At 49.9% G+C, this 19,466-nt stretch overlaps 2 protein-coding genes across 4 annotated transcripts in view; both read left to right on the top strand.

The window, feature by feature from the left end:
• SQSTM1 (sequestosome 1) overlaps nt 1-19,466 on the top strand; it is a 37,348-nt gene that overhangs the window by 2,683 nt on the left and 15,199 nt on the right. The gene's annotated exons all lie outside the window — the stretch shown is intronic.
• The window catches only part of LOC140709943 (uncharacterized), a 22,016-nt gene extending 2,550 nt beyond the window's left edge, over nt 1-19,466 (top strand). The window contains exons 2-4 of one of the 3 annotated variants that reach the window (XM_073010422.1): nt 2,361-2,469; nt 19,139-19,259; nt 19,427-19,466. In XM_073010422.1, the coding sequence (XP_072866523.1) occupies nt 2,361-2,469; nt 19,139-19,214 (185 nt within the window). In that variant the 3' untranslated portion in view covers nt 19,215-19,259; nt 19,427-19,466. Of the gene's footprint in view, nt 1-2,360; nt 2,470-9,698; nt 10,871-19,138 lie in introns of those variants that run through there. The other 2 variants (XM_073010421.1, XM_073010423.1) reach the window with 2 other exon arrangements.

Genomic DNA, 19,466 nt, shown 5'->3' with positions numbered 1-19,466 from the left:
TGGTCTGGATCTCCTGACCTCGTGATCCGCCCGTTTGTATTTTTAGTAGAGGTGGGGTTTCACCATGTTGGTCAGTCTGGTCTCAAACTCTTGACCTCGTGATCCACCCACATTGGCCTCCCAAAGTACTGGGATTACAGGCATGAGCCACCGTGCCTGGCCTTTTTTTTTTTTTTTTTTGAAACAGAATCTTGCTCCGTGGCCCAGGCTGGAGTGCAGTCAGGCAATCTTGGCTCACTGCAACCTCCGCCTCCTGAGTTCAAGCGATTCTCCTGCCTCACCTGCCTGAGTAGCTGGGATTACAGGCATGTGCCACCATGCCCAGCTAATTTTTGTATTTTTAGCAGAGACAGGCTTTCACCATGTTGGTCAGACTGGTCTTGAACTCCTGACCTCAGGTGATCCGCCTGCCTCAGCCTCCCAAAGTGCTGGGATTACAGGTGTGAGCCACCAGGGGCGCCCAACCTAATTTTTGCATTTTTAGTAGAGATGGGGTTTCACCATGTTGGCCAGGTTGGTCTCCAACTCCTGACCTCAGGTGATCCGCCTGCCTCAGTCTCCCAGAGTGCTGGGATTACAGGCATGAGCCAGCGCGCCGGGCCAACAATTTTTTTTTTTAATTTTAATTTATTTTTATTTTTTATTATACTTTAAGTTCTAGGGTACATGTGTACAACATGCAGGTTTGTTATGTATGTATACATGTGCCATGTGGTGTGCTGCACCCATTAACTCATCATTTACATTAGGTGTATCTCCTAATGCTATCCCTCCCCCCTTCCCCCACCCCAGGACAAGCCCCGGTGTGTGATGTTCCCCACCCTGTGTCCAAGTGTTCTCATTGTTCAACTCCCACCTAAGAGTGAGAACATGTGGTGTTTGGTTTTCTGTCCTTATGATAGTTTGCTCAGAATGACGTTTTCCAGCTTCATCTATGTCCCTACAAAGGGCATGAACTCATCCTTTTTTATGGCTGCATAGTATTCCATGGTGTATATGTGCCACATTTTCTTAATCCAGTCTATCACTGATGGACATTAGGGTTGGTTCCAAGTTTTTGCTGTTGTGAATAGTGCCACAATAAACATATGTGTGCATGTGTCTTTATACCTGCATTATTTATAATCCCTTGGGTATATACCCAGTAATGGGATGGTTGGGTCAAATGGTATTTCTAGTTCTAGATCATTGAGGAATTGCCACACCGTCTTCCACAATGGTTGAACTAGTTTACAGTCCCACCGACAGTGTAAAAGTGTTCCTATTTCTCCTTATCCTCTCCAGCACCTGTTGTTTCCTGACTTTTTAATGATAGCCATTCGAACTGGTGTGAGATGGTATCTCATTGTAGTTTTGATTTGCATTTCTCTGATGGTGAGTGATGATGAACATTTTTATTTTTTTTTATTTTTTTTATTTTTTTTGAGACGGAGTCTCGCTCTGTCGCCCAGGCTGGAGTGCAGTGGCCGGATCTCAGCTCACTGCAAGCTCCGCCTCCCGGGTTTACGCCATTCTCCTGCCTCAGCTTCCCGAGTAGCTGGGACTACAGGCGCCCGCCACCTCGCCCGGCTAGTTTTTTGTATTTTTTAGTAGAGACGGGGTTTCACCGGTTTAGCCAGGATGGTCTCGATCTCCTGACCTCGTGATCCGCCCGACTCGGCCTCCCAAAGTGCTGGGATTACAGGCTTGAGCCACCGCGCCCGGCCGATGAACATTTTTTCATGTGTCTGCGGGCCAACAATTTTTTTTTTTTGACATGGAGGCTTGCTCTGTCACCCAGGCTGGAGCCCAGTGGCGCTATCTTGGCTCACTGCAAGCTCCGCCACCTGGGTTCACACCATTCTCCTGCCTCAGCCTCCTGAGTAGCTGGGACTACAGGCCCCGCCACCATGCCAGGCTAATTTTTTGTATTTTTAGTAGAGAGGGGGTTTCACCATGTTAGCCAGGATGGTCTCGATCTCCTGACCTCGTGATCACCCCGCCTCGGCGTCCCAAAGTGCTGGGATTACAGGCGTGAGCCACTGCGCTTGGCCAGGCCAACAATTTTTTTAAGGAAAAAAAAAAAAAGTGAGTCAGCTGGCCACTGTGGCCTACACCTGTAATCCAAGTGAGACAGCCAAGTATAAAGGGGTCCCAGAGAAACTCCCACCTGCGGAAGCACCGGAAGAACTGGGTGGAGCCACAGAAGCTCCCACTCTTTGCTGGGGGAGGAGCTTGGCCTCCTGTTCTGGGTGGAATCTGGGATTTTGTCTGTGAGGCGAGAAACCAGCTAGCGGCACTCTCTCTTGCTTTGCTGAGAGTCCCTGTTTCCCCTTTTTTCCCTCTTGCCCAATAAATTACATTTTTCTCACCCTTCAAAGTGTCTGCGAGATTAATCTCTGATGGCCGTGGGACAAGAACCTGGCTTTTAGCTGAACTAAGGAGAAAGTCCTACAACAGTTTGGCGTGCAACATGGGGCTTGAGAAAGGGTGAGTGAGATGCAAACCAAGAAATTTCTTTCCTCTCTCTCTCTTTTTTTTTTTTTTTTGAGACGGAGTCTGACTCTTTCGCCCAAGCTGGAGTACAGTAGCGCGATCTCGGCTCACTGCAAGCTCCACCTCCTGGGTTCATGCCATTCTCCTGCCTCAGCCTCCTGAGTAGCTGGGACTACAGGTACCCGCGGCCACGCCCGGCTAACGTTTTTGCATTTTCAGTAGAGACGGGGTTTTTACTGTGTTAGCCAGGATGGTTTCAATCTCCTGACCTCGTGATCCACCTGCCTCAGCCTCCCAAAGTGCTGGGATTACAGGTGTGAGCCACCACGCCCGGCCTTTTTCCTCTCTTTCTAAGCCTATTTATCTTCGGACTTCTGAGGGGGAGGATACGGGAAACTGTGACCCCACCCCCATTGTTCCCGGGGGTCGGGAAGGTTGGCCTTGGTCTCCACGGCGTTTTCCTTCCTTCTGGACAGATGGGCGAAGGGCAGTTCTCTGTCACCCAGGCTGGAGTGCAGTGGCTCCACTTCCGCTCACTGCAACCTCCGTCTCCCGGGTTCGAAGGAACCTCCTGTCTCAGCCTGCTCCCAAGTAGCTGGGATTACAGGTTCCTGCTACCATGCCCGGCTAATTTTTGTATTTTTAGTAGAGATGGGGTTTCACCGTGTTGGCCAGGCTGGTCTCTAACTCCTGAACTCAAGTGATCCACCCTTCTCGGCCTCCCAAAGTGCTGGGATTACAGTAGTGATCCAGCCCCCAGGCATTTTTGAACTTTTTTCTTTTCTTTTCCCCACCGGGTCAGAAGTTGATTTTTTTTTTTTTGAGATGGAGTCTTCCTGTGTTGCCCAGGCTGGAGACGCTATCTTGGCTCACTGCAAGCTCCACCTCCTGGGTTCACGCCATTCTCCTGCCTCAGCCTCCTGAGTAGCTAGGACTACAGGCGCCCGCCACCACGCCCAGTTCATTTTTTTGTATTTTTAGTGGAGACACGGTTTCACCGTGTTAGCCAAGATGGTCTGGATCTCCTGACCTTGTGATCCGCCGGCCTCGGCCTCCCAAAGTGCTGGGATTACAGGCGTGAGCCACCGCACCCGCCCCCCCCCCCCCCGCTTTTTTTTTTTTTTTTTTTTTTTTTGAGGCAGAGTCTCGCTGTGTCACCCAGGCTGGAGTGCAGTGGCCCGATCTTGGCTCACTGCAAGCTCCACCTCCCGAGTTCAAGCAATTCTCCTGCTTCAGCCTCCCGAGTAGCTGGGACTACAGGTGCCTGCGGCCAAATTTTTGTATTTTAGTGGAGACGGGGTTTCACCATGTTGGCCAGGATGGTGTCAAGTTCCTGATGTCGTGATCTGCCCACCTCGGCCTCCCAAAGTGCTGGGATTACAGGTGTGAGCCACCGCACCCCCCCCCCCCCCCCCCGCCCCCCGCCAAAAGTTGACTTTTAAGCGAGTTTTTTTTTTTCCATTTGAAAGGTGTTTTGCTGGGCTGGAAAATGGGGATCACCGTTTATATTTTCTGTGGAGTTTTAATTGTGAAAAAGGATTGATGAGTTTGGTCTTAAGCTGTAGCCTATCTGGTGTGCTTTGTGTGTCTTTCTGTGTGGTCCCTAGTAAACTTTGCTGCAGGCCTCCATCTTGTTTTATGTCCCTGGGGACATGGCCTGTAACCCTGTGGCAAGGCATGGCTTAGCCTCCGGGGTCTCAGAGTTCATTCTGGCTTCCTAGCTGAGTTTTTTCTGGTTTGGTATCTGCATGACCTTTTGCTATTTGTTGATTCCCCTCCCCTCCATGAACCACGTTGGAGTTTCCTTTTTCCCAGCCTTTAGTAAAGTTTGAAAGCCAGGAATATTGGCCATTTGGCCTATGTAAAGTCGGGTAATAAATTTTAAAAGGACCGTATTAAAGAGTGCTATCGTTAAAAGTCAACTTAATTAAAAGCAGATATTCAAGCTCTAATAACCTCGGACTCCTTGGGAAAAACAGGAGGTGCCAGAGACCCTGTTTTGCGACAAACCTGTTTTCTTCATAGAACCCCAGGGATTAAAAGCACCCAGAGGCCAATGATCCAAATAAAAGATTGGCAAACAAAGGATCTTGTGCAGACTGGGTTTTATTCTGCCTGTGTAATTGTGTATGTGTTGTGTGTGTAATGTCTATAAAAAGAGCTCTAATTAGTTGGCCTAAAGGAAGTCAAGAACTTGGATCAAAATTTTTTTTTTTTTTTTTTTTTTTTGAGATGTAGTCTCACTCTGTTGCCCAGGCTGGAGTGCAGTGGCACGATCTCAGCTCACTGCAACCTCCACCTCCCAGGTTCAAGTGAGTCTCCTGCCTCTGCCTCCCAAGTAGCTGGGACTGCAGGCGCACGCTACCATGCCCGGCTAATTTGTTTTCATTTTTTATTTTTATGTATTTATTTATTTTTGAGACAGAGTCTTGCGCTGTTGCCCCAGGCTGGAGTACAATGGCATGATCTCAGCTCACTGCAACCTCCGCCTCCTGTGTTCAAGTGATTCTCCTGCCTCTGCCTCCCCAGGAGCTGATATTACAGGCGCCCGCCACTACACCCAGCTGATTTTTGTATTTTTAGTAGAGACGGGGGTTTCACCATAATGGCCAGGCTGGTCTCGAACCCCTGACCTCATGATCCGCCCACCTCGGCCTCCCAAAGTGCTGCGATTACAGGCATGAGCAACCATGCCTGGCCTAATTTTTGCATTTTTAGTAGAGACAGGGCTTCACCATGTTGGCCAGGCTGGCCTCGAACTCCTGACCTCAGGTAATCCACCCACCTTGGCCTCCCAAAGTGCTGGGATTACAGGCATGAGCCACCGTGCCCAGCCAGATCAAATATTTTTTAAAGGGAAGACTTTTCAATTCACATGACTCTAATCTTTAAGAAATAAAAATAGCCTTAAAGATTATTGGCAAAAAGTGGATGTCATCAAAATATAAATAGGTGGACTAATAAATTATGCAGGTTAGACTGGACACCGTGGCTCACACATGTAATCCCAGCACTTTGGGAGGCCGAGGCAGGCAGATCACAAGGTCAGGAGTTCAAGACCAGCCTGGCCAACATGGTGAAACTGTGTCTCTACTAAAAATACAAAAATTAGCTGGGCGTGATGGCGGGCGCCTGTAGTCCCAGCTTCTTAAGAGGCTGAGACAGGAAAATCTCTTGAACCCGGGAGGCAGAGGTTGCAGTGAGCCGAGATCACCACACTGCACTCTAGCCTGGGCGACAGAGCAAGACTCAGTCTCAAAAAAAATAAAACATAAAAATAATAAAATAATTATTCAGGTTAGGTACTAGCTTGCTAAATGTTTGAAGGTTATGAACTGCCTTTTGGGTTTTGAGAACTATTTGACTTGCTGCTTCCCAGTTGGTGGCCTGGGGACACATGGAACTAACCACACCCTTAATTATGCTGGAAGGAGTCAAACCTTGGCTGCATCTAGCACGTAATAAAACAATTTACCAGGTTGTGGCCAGGCTTGGCAGCTCGCGCCTGTAATCCCAGCACTTTGGGAGGCCGAGGCGGGCAGATCAGATCAGTTGAGGCCAGGAGTTCAAGACCAGCCTGGCCAACATGGAGAAGTCCCATCTCTACTGAAAACACAAAAATTAGCCAGACATGGTGGTGCACACTTGTAATCATAGCTACTTGGGAGGCTGCGGCAGGATAATTGCTTGAACCTAGGAGGCAGAAGTTGTAGTGAACCAAGATCGCGCCACTTCACTCCAGCCTGGAGGACAGAGTGAAACTCTGACTCAAAAAAAAAAAAAAAAAAGACAACTTACCAGTTTTTTGTTTGTTTATTTTTATTTTTTGTTTTCAAGAGGACATCTCGCTCTGTCGCCAAGGCTGGAGTGCAGTGGCACAATCTCGGCTCCCAGGTTCAAGCAATTCTCCTGTCTCAGCCTCCTGAGTAGCTGGGATTATAGGCAAGCGCCACCACACCTGACTAATTTTGTGTTTTTAGTAGAGATGGGGTTTCACCATGTTGGCCCGGCTGGTCTTGAACTCCTGACCTTGTGATCCACCCACCTCAGCCTCCCAGTCTGCTGGGATTACAGGCATAAGCCACTACTCCTGGCCCAGGTTTTACATTAAAGTTAAAATTACTAAGAGTGGCTAGATGCAGTCACTCATGACTGTAATCCCAGCACTTTGGGAGACTGAGGTGGGCGGGTCACCTGAGGTCAGCAGTTTGAGACCAGCCTGGCCAAAATGATGAAACCCGTCTCTACTAAAAATACAAAAATTAGCCGGGCTTGGTGGTGCATACCTGTAGTCCCAGCCACTCGGGAGGCAGAGGCAAGGCAATCACTTGAATCCGGGAGGTGGAGGTTGCAGTGAGCCAAGACTGCACCATTGCACTCCAGCCTGGGCAATAGAACAAGATTCAAAAAAAAAAAAAAATTGCTAGGAGTTACCATTTTAATATGTAATTGAAACTACTGAAAATAGATATACATGTGAGACGTGTAAGACCAATAATATGGGCCGGGCGTGGTGGCTCAAGCCTGTAATCCCAGCACTTTGGGAGGCCGAGACGGGCGGATCACAAGGTCAGGAGATCGAGACCATCCTGGCTAACACAGTGAAACCCCGTCTCTACTAAAAAATGTAAAAAAACTAGCCGGGCGAGGTGGCGGGCGCCTGTAGTTCCAGCTACTCGGGAGGCTGAGGCAGGAGAATGGCGTAAACCCGGGAGGCGGAGCTTGCAGTGAGCTGAGATCTGGCCACTGCACTCCAGCCTGGGCGACAGAGCGAGACTCCGTCTCAAAAAAAAAAAAAAAGGCCAATAATATGTACTTTTTTAGTAAATAATTATAAAAAAGCATAAAAATGTAAAATTTTGTGTGGGGGAAAGGAAAGATCAGATTGTGACTGTGTCTGTGTAGAAAAAGGAAGACATAAAGAAACTCCATTTTGATCTGTACTAAGAAAAATTGTTCTGCTTTGAGATGCTGTTAATCTGTAACTTTCGTCCTAACCCTTTGCTGACAAAAACATAGGCTGTATTGACTCAAGGTTTAATGGATCTGGGACTGTGCAGGATGTGCTTTGTTAAAAATGTTCCTGCAGGCAGTATGCATGCTTGGTGGAAGTCATCGCCATTCTCCATTCTCTATTAACCAGAGACACAATGCACTGCGGAAAGCTGCAGGGACCCCTGCCCGAGAAATTCTTGCCTGGGTATTGTCCAGATTTCTCCCCACTGAGACAGCCTGAGATATGGCCTTGTGGGAAGGGAAAGACCTTACAGCCCCACAGCCCGACACCTGTAAAGGGTCTGTGCTGAAGAGGGTTAGTGAAAGAGGAAGGCCTCTGTGCTGTTGAGATAAAAGGGAGGCATCTGCCACCTTTATGTCTCTGGGAGTGGAAAGACTTGTTGTAAAACCGACCATACTTACTCTATTCTGAGATAGGAAAAAACTGCCTTATGGCCAGAGGCGAGACATCATGGTGGCAATACTGCTCTGTTACTCTTTACTGCACTGAGATGTTTGTGTAAAGTTAAACATAAATCTAGCCTACGTACACATCCAGGCACAGCACCTTTCCTTAAACTTATTTATGACACAGAGTCTTTTGCTTACATGTTTTTCTGCTGACCCTCTCCCCACCTTCACCGTATAGTTATGCCACATTTCCCTCGCCGAGATAGTAAAGATAGTGATCAGTAAATACTGAGGGAATTCAGAGACCAGCGCTGGTGCAGGTCCTCACTTGCTGAGTGCCGGTCCCCTGGGCCCACTTTTCTTCCTCTATACTTTGTCTCCATGTCTTATTTCTTTTCTCAGTCTCTCGTCTCCACCTTGCGAGAAATACCCATGGGTGTGGAGCGGCAGGCCCCCTTCAGTTTTGCCTAGGGTTAAAGGATTATTTTAAATTAGATAAGATAAAGCTAAAAGTTCAAACAAGTGGTGTAAGGATTATAAAAATTAATCTTGCAAAATTCCATGTGTGAACATATTGCCTAAGTATTATATGGTTCTTCTGTAAATTGAGCAATAAAAGAAAAGCACAACAAGGTATTCTTTGGGCACTGATCTGTTCTGTGGCAAAATCTGTTAAGTGTTATAAAAGGTTTTTGCTTCCTGGCCGGCTGCAGTGGCTCACGCCTGTTGTAATCCCAGCACTTTGGGAGGCTGAGGTGGGTGGCTTACCTGAGGTCAGGAGTTCGAGACCAGCCTGACCAACATGGAGAAATCCTGTCTCTACTAAAAATACAAAACATTAGCCAGGCATGGTGGCACACGCCTGTAGTCCCAGCTACTCGGGAGGCTGAGGCAAGAGAATTGCTTGAATCCAACAGGCGGAGGTTGTAGTGAGCAGAGGTCATGTCACTGAACTCCAGCCGGGGCAACAGAGTGAGACTCCATCTCAAAATAAATAAATAAAAATACAAAATTAGGCAGGTGTGGTGGCACATGCCTGTAATCCCAGCTACTCGGGAGGCTGAGGTGGGAGAATCACTTGAACCTGGTAGGCAGAGGTTGCAGTGAGCAGAGATCATGCCACTGCACTCCAGCCTGGGCAACAAGAGTGAAATTCCATCTCAAAAAAAAAAAAAAAAAGGGTTTTCCTTCCTTAAGATTTGAGTCATTTTGGCAAAATTAATAATTTATGGTAACCTGGAATTCTGTTTTATAAGGTCAAGTGTTTTAAACCTCTAACATATTTAACAGGCTTCCCCAACTCAAAGTTGAGTTTCAAAATTTTCTTTAATAATTGAGTAAGGTGACCAGGCACGGTGGCTCACACATGTAATCCCAGCACTTTGGGAGGCTGAGGCAGGTGGATCACTTGAACCTGGGAGGTCAGGAGTTCAAGACCAGCCTGGCCAAGATGGTGAAACCCCATCTCTACTAAAAATGCAAAAAAATTAGCCGGGCATGGTAGCAGGCACCTATAATCCCAGCTACTCAGGAGGCTGAGGCAGAGAATTGCTTGAACCCGGGAGGCATAGATTGTAGTGAGCTGAAATCACGCCACTGTACTCCAGCCTAGGTGACAGAACAAGACTCCGTCTCAAAAATAAAATAAAATAATAATAATTGAGTAAGGTATACTCCTGTGAACTAAATTTGGAGCATGTTTGTTTCTTTCTGCCCAGCTCCTCTAGAATTTGGAAACCATCTGTGAATATTCTTAACTTATGGCAATATAGTTGTTTGCATTAGTGCTATAAGAATCCATTTTTCTTTTGCAACAGGACACAATTGGAGAAACTGGCTGTTTTACCAAGGCTTTGACTGGAAGGATATACTTCCTTTTGTGTCAAGCTCAACTTGTAGATCCAATAAAAGCCCCTTGGGGGTAAAAAACTGGCCTCATACCCTCATCTACACAGTCCCTGTACAGGGTTCCTGACCTGTGGTCAGTAAAGAATGTCACTTTCTAACAGGCCCAGGAGCCCCAAGTTTATCTGGGGTCTTTAAGAGGAGAGGATCACCCAACTCACAGGTATTTAAGGATACAAACCCATGGCTGGGCTCGGTTTTAAAAGGTCTTGTCTGAGATTCCTTGTGGAACAGAGTTCCATCAAAGCCAACCTAAAAGGCCTCTGTAGAAATAGTTATTCTTGTTCCTGTGAATCAACCTGCAATCTCTGGCTGTAGCTCAGAAAGAACAAAAGGGATAGTTAATGTGAAAATCTGGATCAGTATTCTAGTTCTGAGCAATTATCCTGCAATTCCTGCCAGGTGATGGGAGTAATAAGATGCCCATCACCTGGAGGTTTCCTTTTTGGGAAAATAAGACCAGGGGAGCTAACCAAAGCCAAGCACCAGGCACCCAAATCTTAGCAAGCATAACTATAGCCACCAGTTTTCTGGGCATGACATCCTTTTCTCTCCCTTGTTGGAGGAGGACTCAATTCCACAGCTTCACCTTAACATTCCACTTATGATAAGGAGTCCACGCAACCACCCCCCAGCCCCCCAGACACATTTCTGTCCCAAACTCAATTCCAAGCTTTGGGTCAAAGCCCTGGGAAAGAAATCTTGATCTAAGGGATCCAGAGGCACACAATAACAGAGCTTAGAAGACACAGAGCACATGCGCATGGTTAATTCCTGACTATTAAGCCAAGCCCCCCATTTCATGGTAAGGGTCATGCTGATGGTATTCATGGCTTAAATGAGGTCTAGGGAACTCCAAGGTGGGATAGAGACACAGGTGAGACTGAATAATCCCTATTCTCAAGGCCCTCCCTGCTTCATGGTGCAAGCCTCTGGCACCCATGGGTGGCACCTGCCAAGGTCGCCAGGACTCGGGGATGCAAGGACGGAAGAGAGAGGACGCCCTTCTCTCCCTCATGTACCCTGGGTATTTGCTAGGAAGAGAAGGGAACCAGGGATGCCTGCTCCTCTCTTTTTTTTTTTTTTTTTTTTTTTTTTTTGAGACAGAGTCTCGCTCTGTCGCCCAGGCTGGAGTGCTGTGGCCGGATCTCAGCTCACTGCAAGCTCCGCCTCCCGGGTTCACGCCATTCTCCTGCCTCAGCCTCCCGAGTAGCTGGGACTACAGGCGCCCGCCACCTCGCCCAGCTAGTTTTTTGTATTTTTTAGTAGAGACGGGGTTTCACCGTGTTAGCCAGGATGGTCTCGATCTCCTGACCTCGTGATCCGCCCATCTCGGCCTCCCAAAGTGCTGGGATTACAGGCTTGAGCCACCGCGCCCGGCCTTTTTTTTTTTTTTTTTTTTTTAAGACAGTCTCGCTCTCGCCCAGGCTGGAGTGCAGTGGCCGGATCTCAGCTCACTGCAAGCTCCGCCTCCTGGGTTCACACCATTCTCCTGCCTCAGCCTCCCGAGTAGCTGGGACTACAGGCGCCGTCACCACGCCTGGCTAATATTTTGTATTTTTAGTAGAGACGGGGTTTCACCGTGTTAGCCAGGATGGTCTCGATCTCCTGACCTCATGATCCGCCTGCCTCGGCCTCCCAAAGTGCTGGGATTACAGGCGTGAGCCACCGCGCCCGGCTGCTCCCCTCTTTCTAGATGGGTAGCCATTCATCTTTAGTCTGTACCCCTTTTGAATGCATCCTGAATCCCTGGGACTCCTTTGAAAAAACGCCATCATTTTTCCTTTCTCCTCCTCTGTCCTCTCTTCACTGATAGGTAATTGTAGTCTCTGTACTGTGGGACACTCCCCACAGATGCATCCTCCAAACTGGGAAAAGTTAATTTCCCAAACCTTAAACTGGTTGGCTTAGGATTGGGCTCGGGAAGGGAACCCAGAACCCCAACATGCTGGCAAAAGGGGAAAGTTTTTACCAGCCGGGCTTTGGCCTCCCTCCTCCCATGCAAACTGGTAAAAGGCTGAGGCAAAAGGATCCCTTGAGCCCAGGAGTTCGAGACCAGCCTGAGCAACACAGTGAGACCCTGTCTTTACAAAAAACAGAATAAAACCCCAAAATACAAAAAAAAAATTAGCCAGGCATAGTGGTATATGCCTGTGTAGTCCCAACTACTTGGGCGGCTGAGGTGGGAGGATCGCTTGATCCCAGGAGGTTCAGGCTCCAGGGAGCCAAGATCATGCCATTGCACTCCAGCCTGGGCAACAGAGTGAGACCCTGTCTCAAAATACACACACACAAAAGTGCATTGATTTAAGGAAAAATATTAAAAGTATTAAACCAGTAAAAATGAAGGAAATGGCCTATTGGTGACCAAGTTTGGGAAGCTCTTTTGAGTCCCCTCCCCCTCTACACTCAGTGGCTTCAGGGTAGGAAGATCTGGGATGAGGTGGGGTGAACCTGGTGTCCCAGCACCATGACCCTTGATCCTGACCCTGGCTGTAACCTCTCCACCCCACCTTTCTCCCTTTGAAACAGGGACCCGCATTGTCTGGCTCCCTTCCCATTTTCTGCTGCTCTCTGGGCCTGCCTGCAGCCCAGACTCCCTCAGGCACTTCCAGACAGGTGAGTTCTGCCTGTCACCCTGTGCTAGGAGTGTGCCTGAGGACTGCCACTGCCTGCAGCCAAATGGAGCACAAAAGTCCAGTTGCTGTCCAAACCCCAGCCCGTGGACCTTTCCTTTGTTCTTACCACATGATGTAAGTGCCTATTTGTTTTGGGATTACTTGCCAACCCTCAGCCCACTTTGTCTTCCTGAATATTTTCTGGGACAGCCCTTGGAGGTGTCCACTCCTTCCGTTCTTAGCCTGTGGTCCAGGGACCCAGAACTGGGGAGGTCCAGGAGCTAATACTTGGTATGTCCTTCAGTTATGAATGGAAGTACCAAAATCCACCAGAATTAACAGTAGCTCTGACTGTCAAGACAGAAATCAGTAGGTGCTGCAGACACCTCAAAATAGCGATTCCACTCACAGCAGTAACTTCAGATTTCTGGTACTTATTTGTCCTGCCTCTAGATCTCATAATTTAATGAGTTTATTAATAAAGAATCATGGCTGGGCCGGGCGCGGTGGCTCACGCCTGTAATCCCAGCACTTTGGGAGGCCGAGGCGGGTGGATCACAAGGTCAGGAGATCGAGACCATGGTGAAACCTCGTCTCTTCTAAAAATAGAAAAAATTAGCCGGGCGCAGTGGCGGGCGCCTGTAGTCCCAGCTACTCGGGAGGCTGAGGCAGGAGAATGGCGTGAACCCGGGAGGCGGAGCTTGCAGTGAGCCGAGATTGCGCCACTGCACTCCAGCCTGGGCGACAGAGCGAGACTCCGTCTCAAAAAAAAAAAAAAAAAAAAAAAAAAGAATCATGGCTGGGTACAGTGGCTCAGGCCTATAATCCCAGCACTCTGGGAGGCCTAGGCAGGAGAATAACTTGAGTCCAGGAGTTTGAGACCAGCCTGGGCAACATGGCAAAACCCTGGCTCTACAAAAACTAGCCTGTAGTCCTGCTACTCTGGAGGCTTGAGGCTGGGAAGCAGAGGTTGCAGTGAGCCATGTTTGTGCCACTGCACTCCAGCCTGGGCGACAGAGTGAGACCCTATCTCAAAAAAAAAAAAAAAAAAAAAGGCTGGGCACGGTGGCTCACACCTGTAATCCCAGCACTTTGGGAGGCCAAGGCACCAGGTCAGGAGTTCGAGACCAGCCTAACCAAGATGGTGAAACCCCATCTCTACTAAAAATAGAAAAATTAGCCAGGCATGGTGGTGGGCACCTGCAATCCCAGCTACTTGGGAGACTGAGGGAGGAGAGTCGATTGAATCCAAGAGGCAGAGCTTGCAGTGAGCCAAGATCAGGCCACTGCACTCTAGGCTGGGCGACAGAGCAAGACTCCATCTCAATAATAATAATAATCAGGTGTTTCTATATCACAAATGTGTGTGTGTTTTTATTTTTTCAACCTAAATGTTCTTTAATGGTAGACTGGATAAAGAAAACGTACATGTATACCACGGTATACTATGCAGCCATAAAAAAGAACAAGATCATGTCTTTTGCAGGAACATAGATGGAGCTGGGGGCCATTATTCTTAGCAAACTAATGCAGGAATAGAAAAGCAAATACCACATGTTCTCACTTATAAGCTGGAGCTGAATGGTGAGAACACATGGACACAAAGAGGGGAGCAACAGACACTGGGGCCCACTGAAGGTGGAGGATGGAAGCAGAGAGAGGAGCAGGAAAAATAATAATGGGCACCAGGCTTCATACCTGGGTGATAAAATAGTGTGTACAACAAACTCCCACGACACAAGTTTACCAGAATAACAACCTGCTTATGTACCCCAAATTTAAAACATTAAGAATAATTTCTTTTAAAAAAATTGTTAAATTTATCATAAATACTGGAATCTCCAATATTAGACAGTCATTTCAAACGACACTAATTTCAGATGATAGCTTTTATTTAGATGCCATGCATCTCTTTGTTTTGATCTAAAGTCACTGTCTTATATTAGCCTCCTTTTTTTTTTTTTTTCAAGACAAGAGTCTTGCTCTTGTCGCCCAGGCTGGAGTGCAGTGGCGCGATCTCAGCTCACTGCAAGCTCCACCTCCTGGGTTCACGCCATTCTCCTGCCTCAACCTCCTGAGTAGCTAGGACTACAGGCATCCGCCACCACGCCCGGCTAATTTTTTGTATTTTTTGTATATATATATATTTTTTGAGACAGTGTCTTGCTCTGCCACCCAGGCTGGAGTGCAGTGGTGTGATCTTGGCTCACTGCAAGCTCCACCTCCCGTGTTCATGCCATTGTCCTGCCTCAGCCTCCCAAGTAGCTGGGACTACAGGCACCCACCACCACGTCCGGCTAATTTTTTTTTTGGTATTTTTTAGTAGAGACGGGGTTTCACCATGTTAGCCAGGATGGTCTCAATCTCCTGACCTCATGATCCACCCATCTTGGCCTCCCAAAGTGTTGCGATTACAGGTGTGAGCCACTGCGCCCAGCCAATTTTTTGTATTTTTAGTAGAGACAGGGTTTCACCATGTTAGCCAGGATGGTCTTGATCTCCTGACCTTGTGATCCGCCCGCCTCGGCCTCCCAAAGTGATCACAGGCGTGAGCTACTGCACCCAGCCAATATCAGCCTACTTTTTAAAAATTCTACTTAAAATATGTTTATAGTTTTAAAATAAATGTATTACCAGCTTGGAGAGACGTGGGGTACTTGTCTACACACATTCATTATCAATTCACTACAAAGGCTGCTGCAGCCACCACCGGAGTTCTTATGCCTCCCCTTGTGGGAGCCATCGATGCTTCATTTTTAACATCTAATCTATGTATGCCCCATTCCAGGGCCTGGCCTTTGTTAGCATTTGAAGATACCGTTCTTGCCATCAGTCCTTCAGGGTAACTGCTGAAGCTGCCTCCTTTCAGTGATTATGGCTTCTTTAGTCAAAGTAATTTTTTTTCTGGGTCCTGAGGGTGTGGTTTGTATATAAGTCTCTCATCTACTGAAACCATATTTTAAGTGAAATATTAGTAGATTTAAGTTTGATTGTTTTCTCTATAGGATAAACTACAGAATATTCTAGCTCATGTGTTTTGGTTCTTGCTGTACCAATAAGCGACTTGCAGTTCCCACTCTGTGCAGAGAAGTCTGTGCCCGTGCAACTCTTCACTGGGATCTGTATGTCTGTCCAACACCAGCCCACACCGTGCTCTGGTTCATAGAGCTTTTGGGTATTTGTGCAACTGTTGTAACAGTTTCTCACCGGTGGTCACAGACGTGCTCTGAAGTCCAGATCTTGATGGTGCGGGCAGTCCAGGAGATGTCTGGGTGCGCAGGGGAAAATGAGGCAAAGAGACTATGCCTGCCCCACTGCACCCCCAGCTTTGTAGCAGGCAGGTGCCATCGGCCTCACGTGAAGGACATCTCAACCCCCTCTTCCGCCTCTTACTACAATGCAAACTTGCAACTGTTTAAAGGAGGGGTCCCAACTCCCCAGACAGCATGCCTGTACTGGACCCTGGCCTGTTAGTGACCATTTCTGGCTTGCATTGTGACCATGACTGCCATCAGGAACCCTAGAGCAGACCGGGTATGGCAGCTCACAATCCCAGTACTTTGGGAGTCTGAGGTGGGTGGATAACTTGAGGCCAAGAGTTCAAGACCAGCCTGGCCAAATGGTGAAACCCCATCTCTACTAAAAATATAAAAATTAGCGGGATGTGGTGATGGGCACCTGTAATCCCAGCTACTTGGGAGGCTGAGGCACCATAATTGCTTGAACTCGGGAGGTGGAGGTTGCAGTGAGATCAAGCCACTGTACTCCATCCTGGGCAACAGAGCAAGACTCTGCCTTGAAAAAACAAAAAAGAAAGAAAAGAAAACCTGGTGCAGGCGTGGGGTGTTCGACATGGGTCACTACTCCTGGATACAACTGACCAAAACCACAGTCAGCTGGCTTAAGCCATTTGATAATCCAGCATTAGGCCAGCCTGGATCCAGGAGTCAGATACTGAGATCAAGCTTTGATCTGCTCAGGATTCCCCCCTCCCCAAGGCTCCTGCTTGCAGATGGCCCCAGTGTGCATTTCATCCACCAGCATGGGCCACATGTCAACCCTGACCCAGGGTGCTACAATGCTCTAGTTGGCCAAGCTTGGGTTGTAGGTTTACCTCACCCTACCTGTACGCAAAAGTACGTAGTGGCCTAACACAGGTGGGGACCCTGCTTGAATACCACCCTTTATCCACAGATGACCCCACGCCTTTATCCACAGATGACCCCACGCCTTCTGCTCCAGACCATCAGGGTTATAACACATGGGACACATGGGGCACACCCCACAAAGCTACCTGAGCCCACACAGTCAGGGCAGGGACAGGCACAGAACAAAATGGGTGCACAGGGACTCCAGGGAGGTTGAGGGGGAAGAGCGGGCACTGGGCTGTAGGTATGCAGAGCTGGAGGTGGGGGACTGCAGTAAGTACCCGCCCTGGGGTGCAGGCCCTGCTAGGAAGCATTGGGAGCAAGAAGGGTTAGATCCTCAAAGTCAGATAATTCTTCCAGAAGGTTTTCTTTTCTTTGTTTTGTTTTTTTGAGACACCCGGATTGGAGTGCAGTGGCACCATTCTAGCTTACTGCAACCTCTGCCTCCGAGGCTCAAGCCTCAGCCTCCCGACTAGCTGGGACTACAGGCGCCTGCCACCACGCCCAGCTAATTTTTTGCATTTTTAGTAGAGACGGGGTTTCACTCTGTTGGCCAGGCTGGTCTCGAACTCCTGACCTCATGATCTGCCCACCTTGGCCTGCCAGTGCTGGGATTACAGGCGTGAGCCACTGCGCCCAGCCTCTTCCAGAAGGTTTTTGAGGGGAGCAAGTGGAGGGGAGGGAGAGGGCCATTGCTCCTGCTCTGGGGACAACCCTTCCACGGGATCCCACATTCCTGGCCAATTCAGGATAGATGGGGTACCCCCGATGCAGCCTGTCACCGCTCTGTCTGGGGCTGGCGCTCCTAGAGAAGGCCGTGCTGACCTCTCCCCCACCTCGCTCCAGATTCCCCTTCTTGAGCTTCTTTTCCCACAGTCCCCCCAGGCCTCACTGAGGGCTTCCAGTCTTCGATGGGCTTGGGGCGCCTGGACCCTTCCGGGGTCACTTTGCCGTCTTCCCCCAGCCACCCTCCCTACTCCTTGTCGCCCCCTCCTGTCTTTTCAGGACCTTCTACACTCAGGCTAACCCTATGCTTTGGGGTACCCCAGCAATGCCCCTGGGTCTCCGGCCACCGGGTGACCGAGGAAGGGAGAGGCTGGCGAGGGGGCGGGGCCTTAGGTCCCAGCACAACCCTCCTCTCAGCCCCTCCCGCCGGCCACAGGTGCGCGGGACAACGAGGCAGGGACCTCGAGAACACGGGGACTTGCAGGCCGGTGGCCCCGGGCAGGCCACTTCCGACGCGGGTGGGAGGCTTCCTGCCCGGGGCAGGGGAAGCGCCCGCGGGCGTGCTCGGTTGGGCCGGAGCCGCGCCGGGGGCCAGGACACGCCTGGGGGCAGCGCTGGCGTCGCCACTCGGGTGGGGCGGGCCGGGGTCGGGTCCAGTCTCCTCCCCACCGGCGGCCCGCTTCCCGTCTTCCAGTGACCCCACGTCCCTTGCGCCCGAGCTGGAACCCCAGCAGGTTCTCCCCCGGGCCGCGCGCGCTTTCTGGGGACCAGGGCTGTGGTTCCCGCTCCGCGTTGTGCGTTCAGACACGGCCGGGCTTCCTCCTCCATCCCTCCCCCTTTTCCCCACTCCGCGGTTGGCGAGGGCCGCCCCCATGTGGCAATGTCCCCCCACATGGGCAACCCCTCAGTGTCCCTGAGGGCCCAGGGTCTCGCCCCGTCCCCCAGGCAGGCTATATTTGAAATTATTTGGAGAAATTCCGACAGTCAGGGGGACCTCTTTCTGTAGCTCTGGCCTTCCAGTAGGAGAGGGTCCCTGAGGTTCTCGCGCCTGACAACTTGGCATCACCGAATTCTCTAACCATGTCAGTCCATGACTTGAACTCCTTTTCTTTCAGAAAGATCTTTGCAAACCCCTTTTGGGCGTGCCCCCTCCCATGGCCCCAACACCTCTTGCCTGGGCTTTGGGCTTGTCTGAAAGGGCTAAAAGGGGGTGATGTCTGGCCTGGCGGGTGGCTCAGCCTGCAGTGCCAGCACTTTGGGAGGCCGAGGTGGACGGATCACTTGAGGTCAAGAGTTCAAGACCATCCTGGCCAACACAGTGAAACCTGTCTCTACTAAAAATACAAAAATTAGCAAGGCTTGCTTGCGGGCACCTGTAATCCTAGCTATTTGGGAGGCTGAGGCAGGAGCAGGAGAATTGCTTGAACCTGGGAGGCAAAGGTTGCAGTGAGCCAGGATCATGCTACTGCACTTCAGCCTGGGTGACAGAGTGAGATTGTCTCAAAAAAAAAAAAAAAAAAGATGTCCAGTGCCTGGGGATTTTTCCTAGGGAGTGGTCAAGGAAGGCCCCACTGAGGAGCGGACATTTAGGGTGGGAAGTTGCCTTGCAGGGCAGGAGGGGAAAGGGTTTCGGACCAGAGGGAGAGCCAGGGAAAAGTCACCAGGTAGAATGAGCTGGCATGATTTGGAAGATGGTAGGGAGGGCTGTGGCCCTCCCATCTGAGTGGAAGCGAGTGGCTGCAGTGCAGAAGGCCTGGAGGTCCCCTCACAGACCAGGACCTCCGTAGAGGAACTCATCCCCTGGGCCTAGGGCTGGGCCTGGAGGCACTGTGTCCTCTGTGATTGTCAATCTCCCTAAAGATGGCCCAGAGCAGTGCAGCCTGAATCCCTCAGTGGCCCTGTCTCTGGCTGCCCCAGCACCCACGCGGACACTTGACTCCACACCGCAAAGAAAAGGGAACCTGGGAACGCCACTGCCAAGGTATGGGATTATTTGGGAAGGGGGAAGGGGGAACTGACGAGATGGTTACAACACGGGGGGCAGCAACAGACAGAACCAGACCACCGCTGTGGCCAACCGCCTGGTCTCCTGGGACCACCGGGCGCTTGGCTCAGGCCTCTCCTGCCCTCCCCACTCTTTCACCTCAGGCCGCCTGCAGTCTCTGCCCTGCCCTGACCCCCCAGCGAA

Source organism: Chlorocebus sabaeus, chromosome 23, assembly GCF_047675955.1.
Source record: "Chlorocebus sabaeus isolate Y175 chromosome 23, mChlSab1.0.hap1, whole genome shotgun sequence".
Classification (NCBI taxonomy): domain Eukaryota; kingdom Metazoa; phylum Chordata; class Mammalia; order Primates; family Cercopithecidae; genus Chlorocebus; species Chlorocebus sabaeus.
This window is presented reverse-complemented; position numbering and strand designations above follow the sequence as displayed.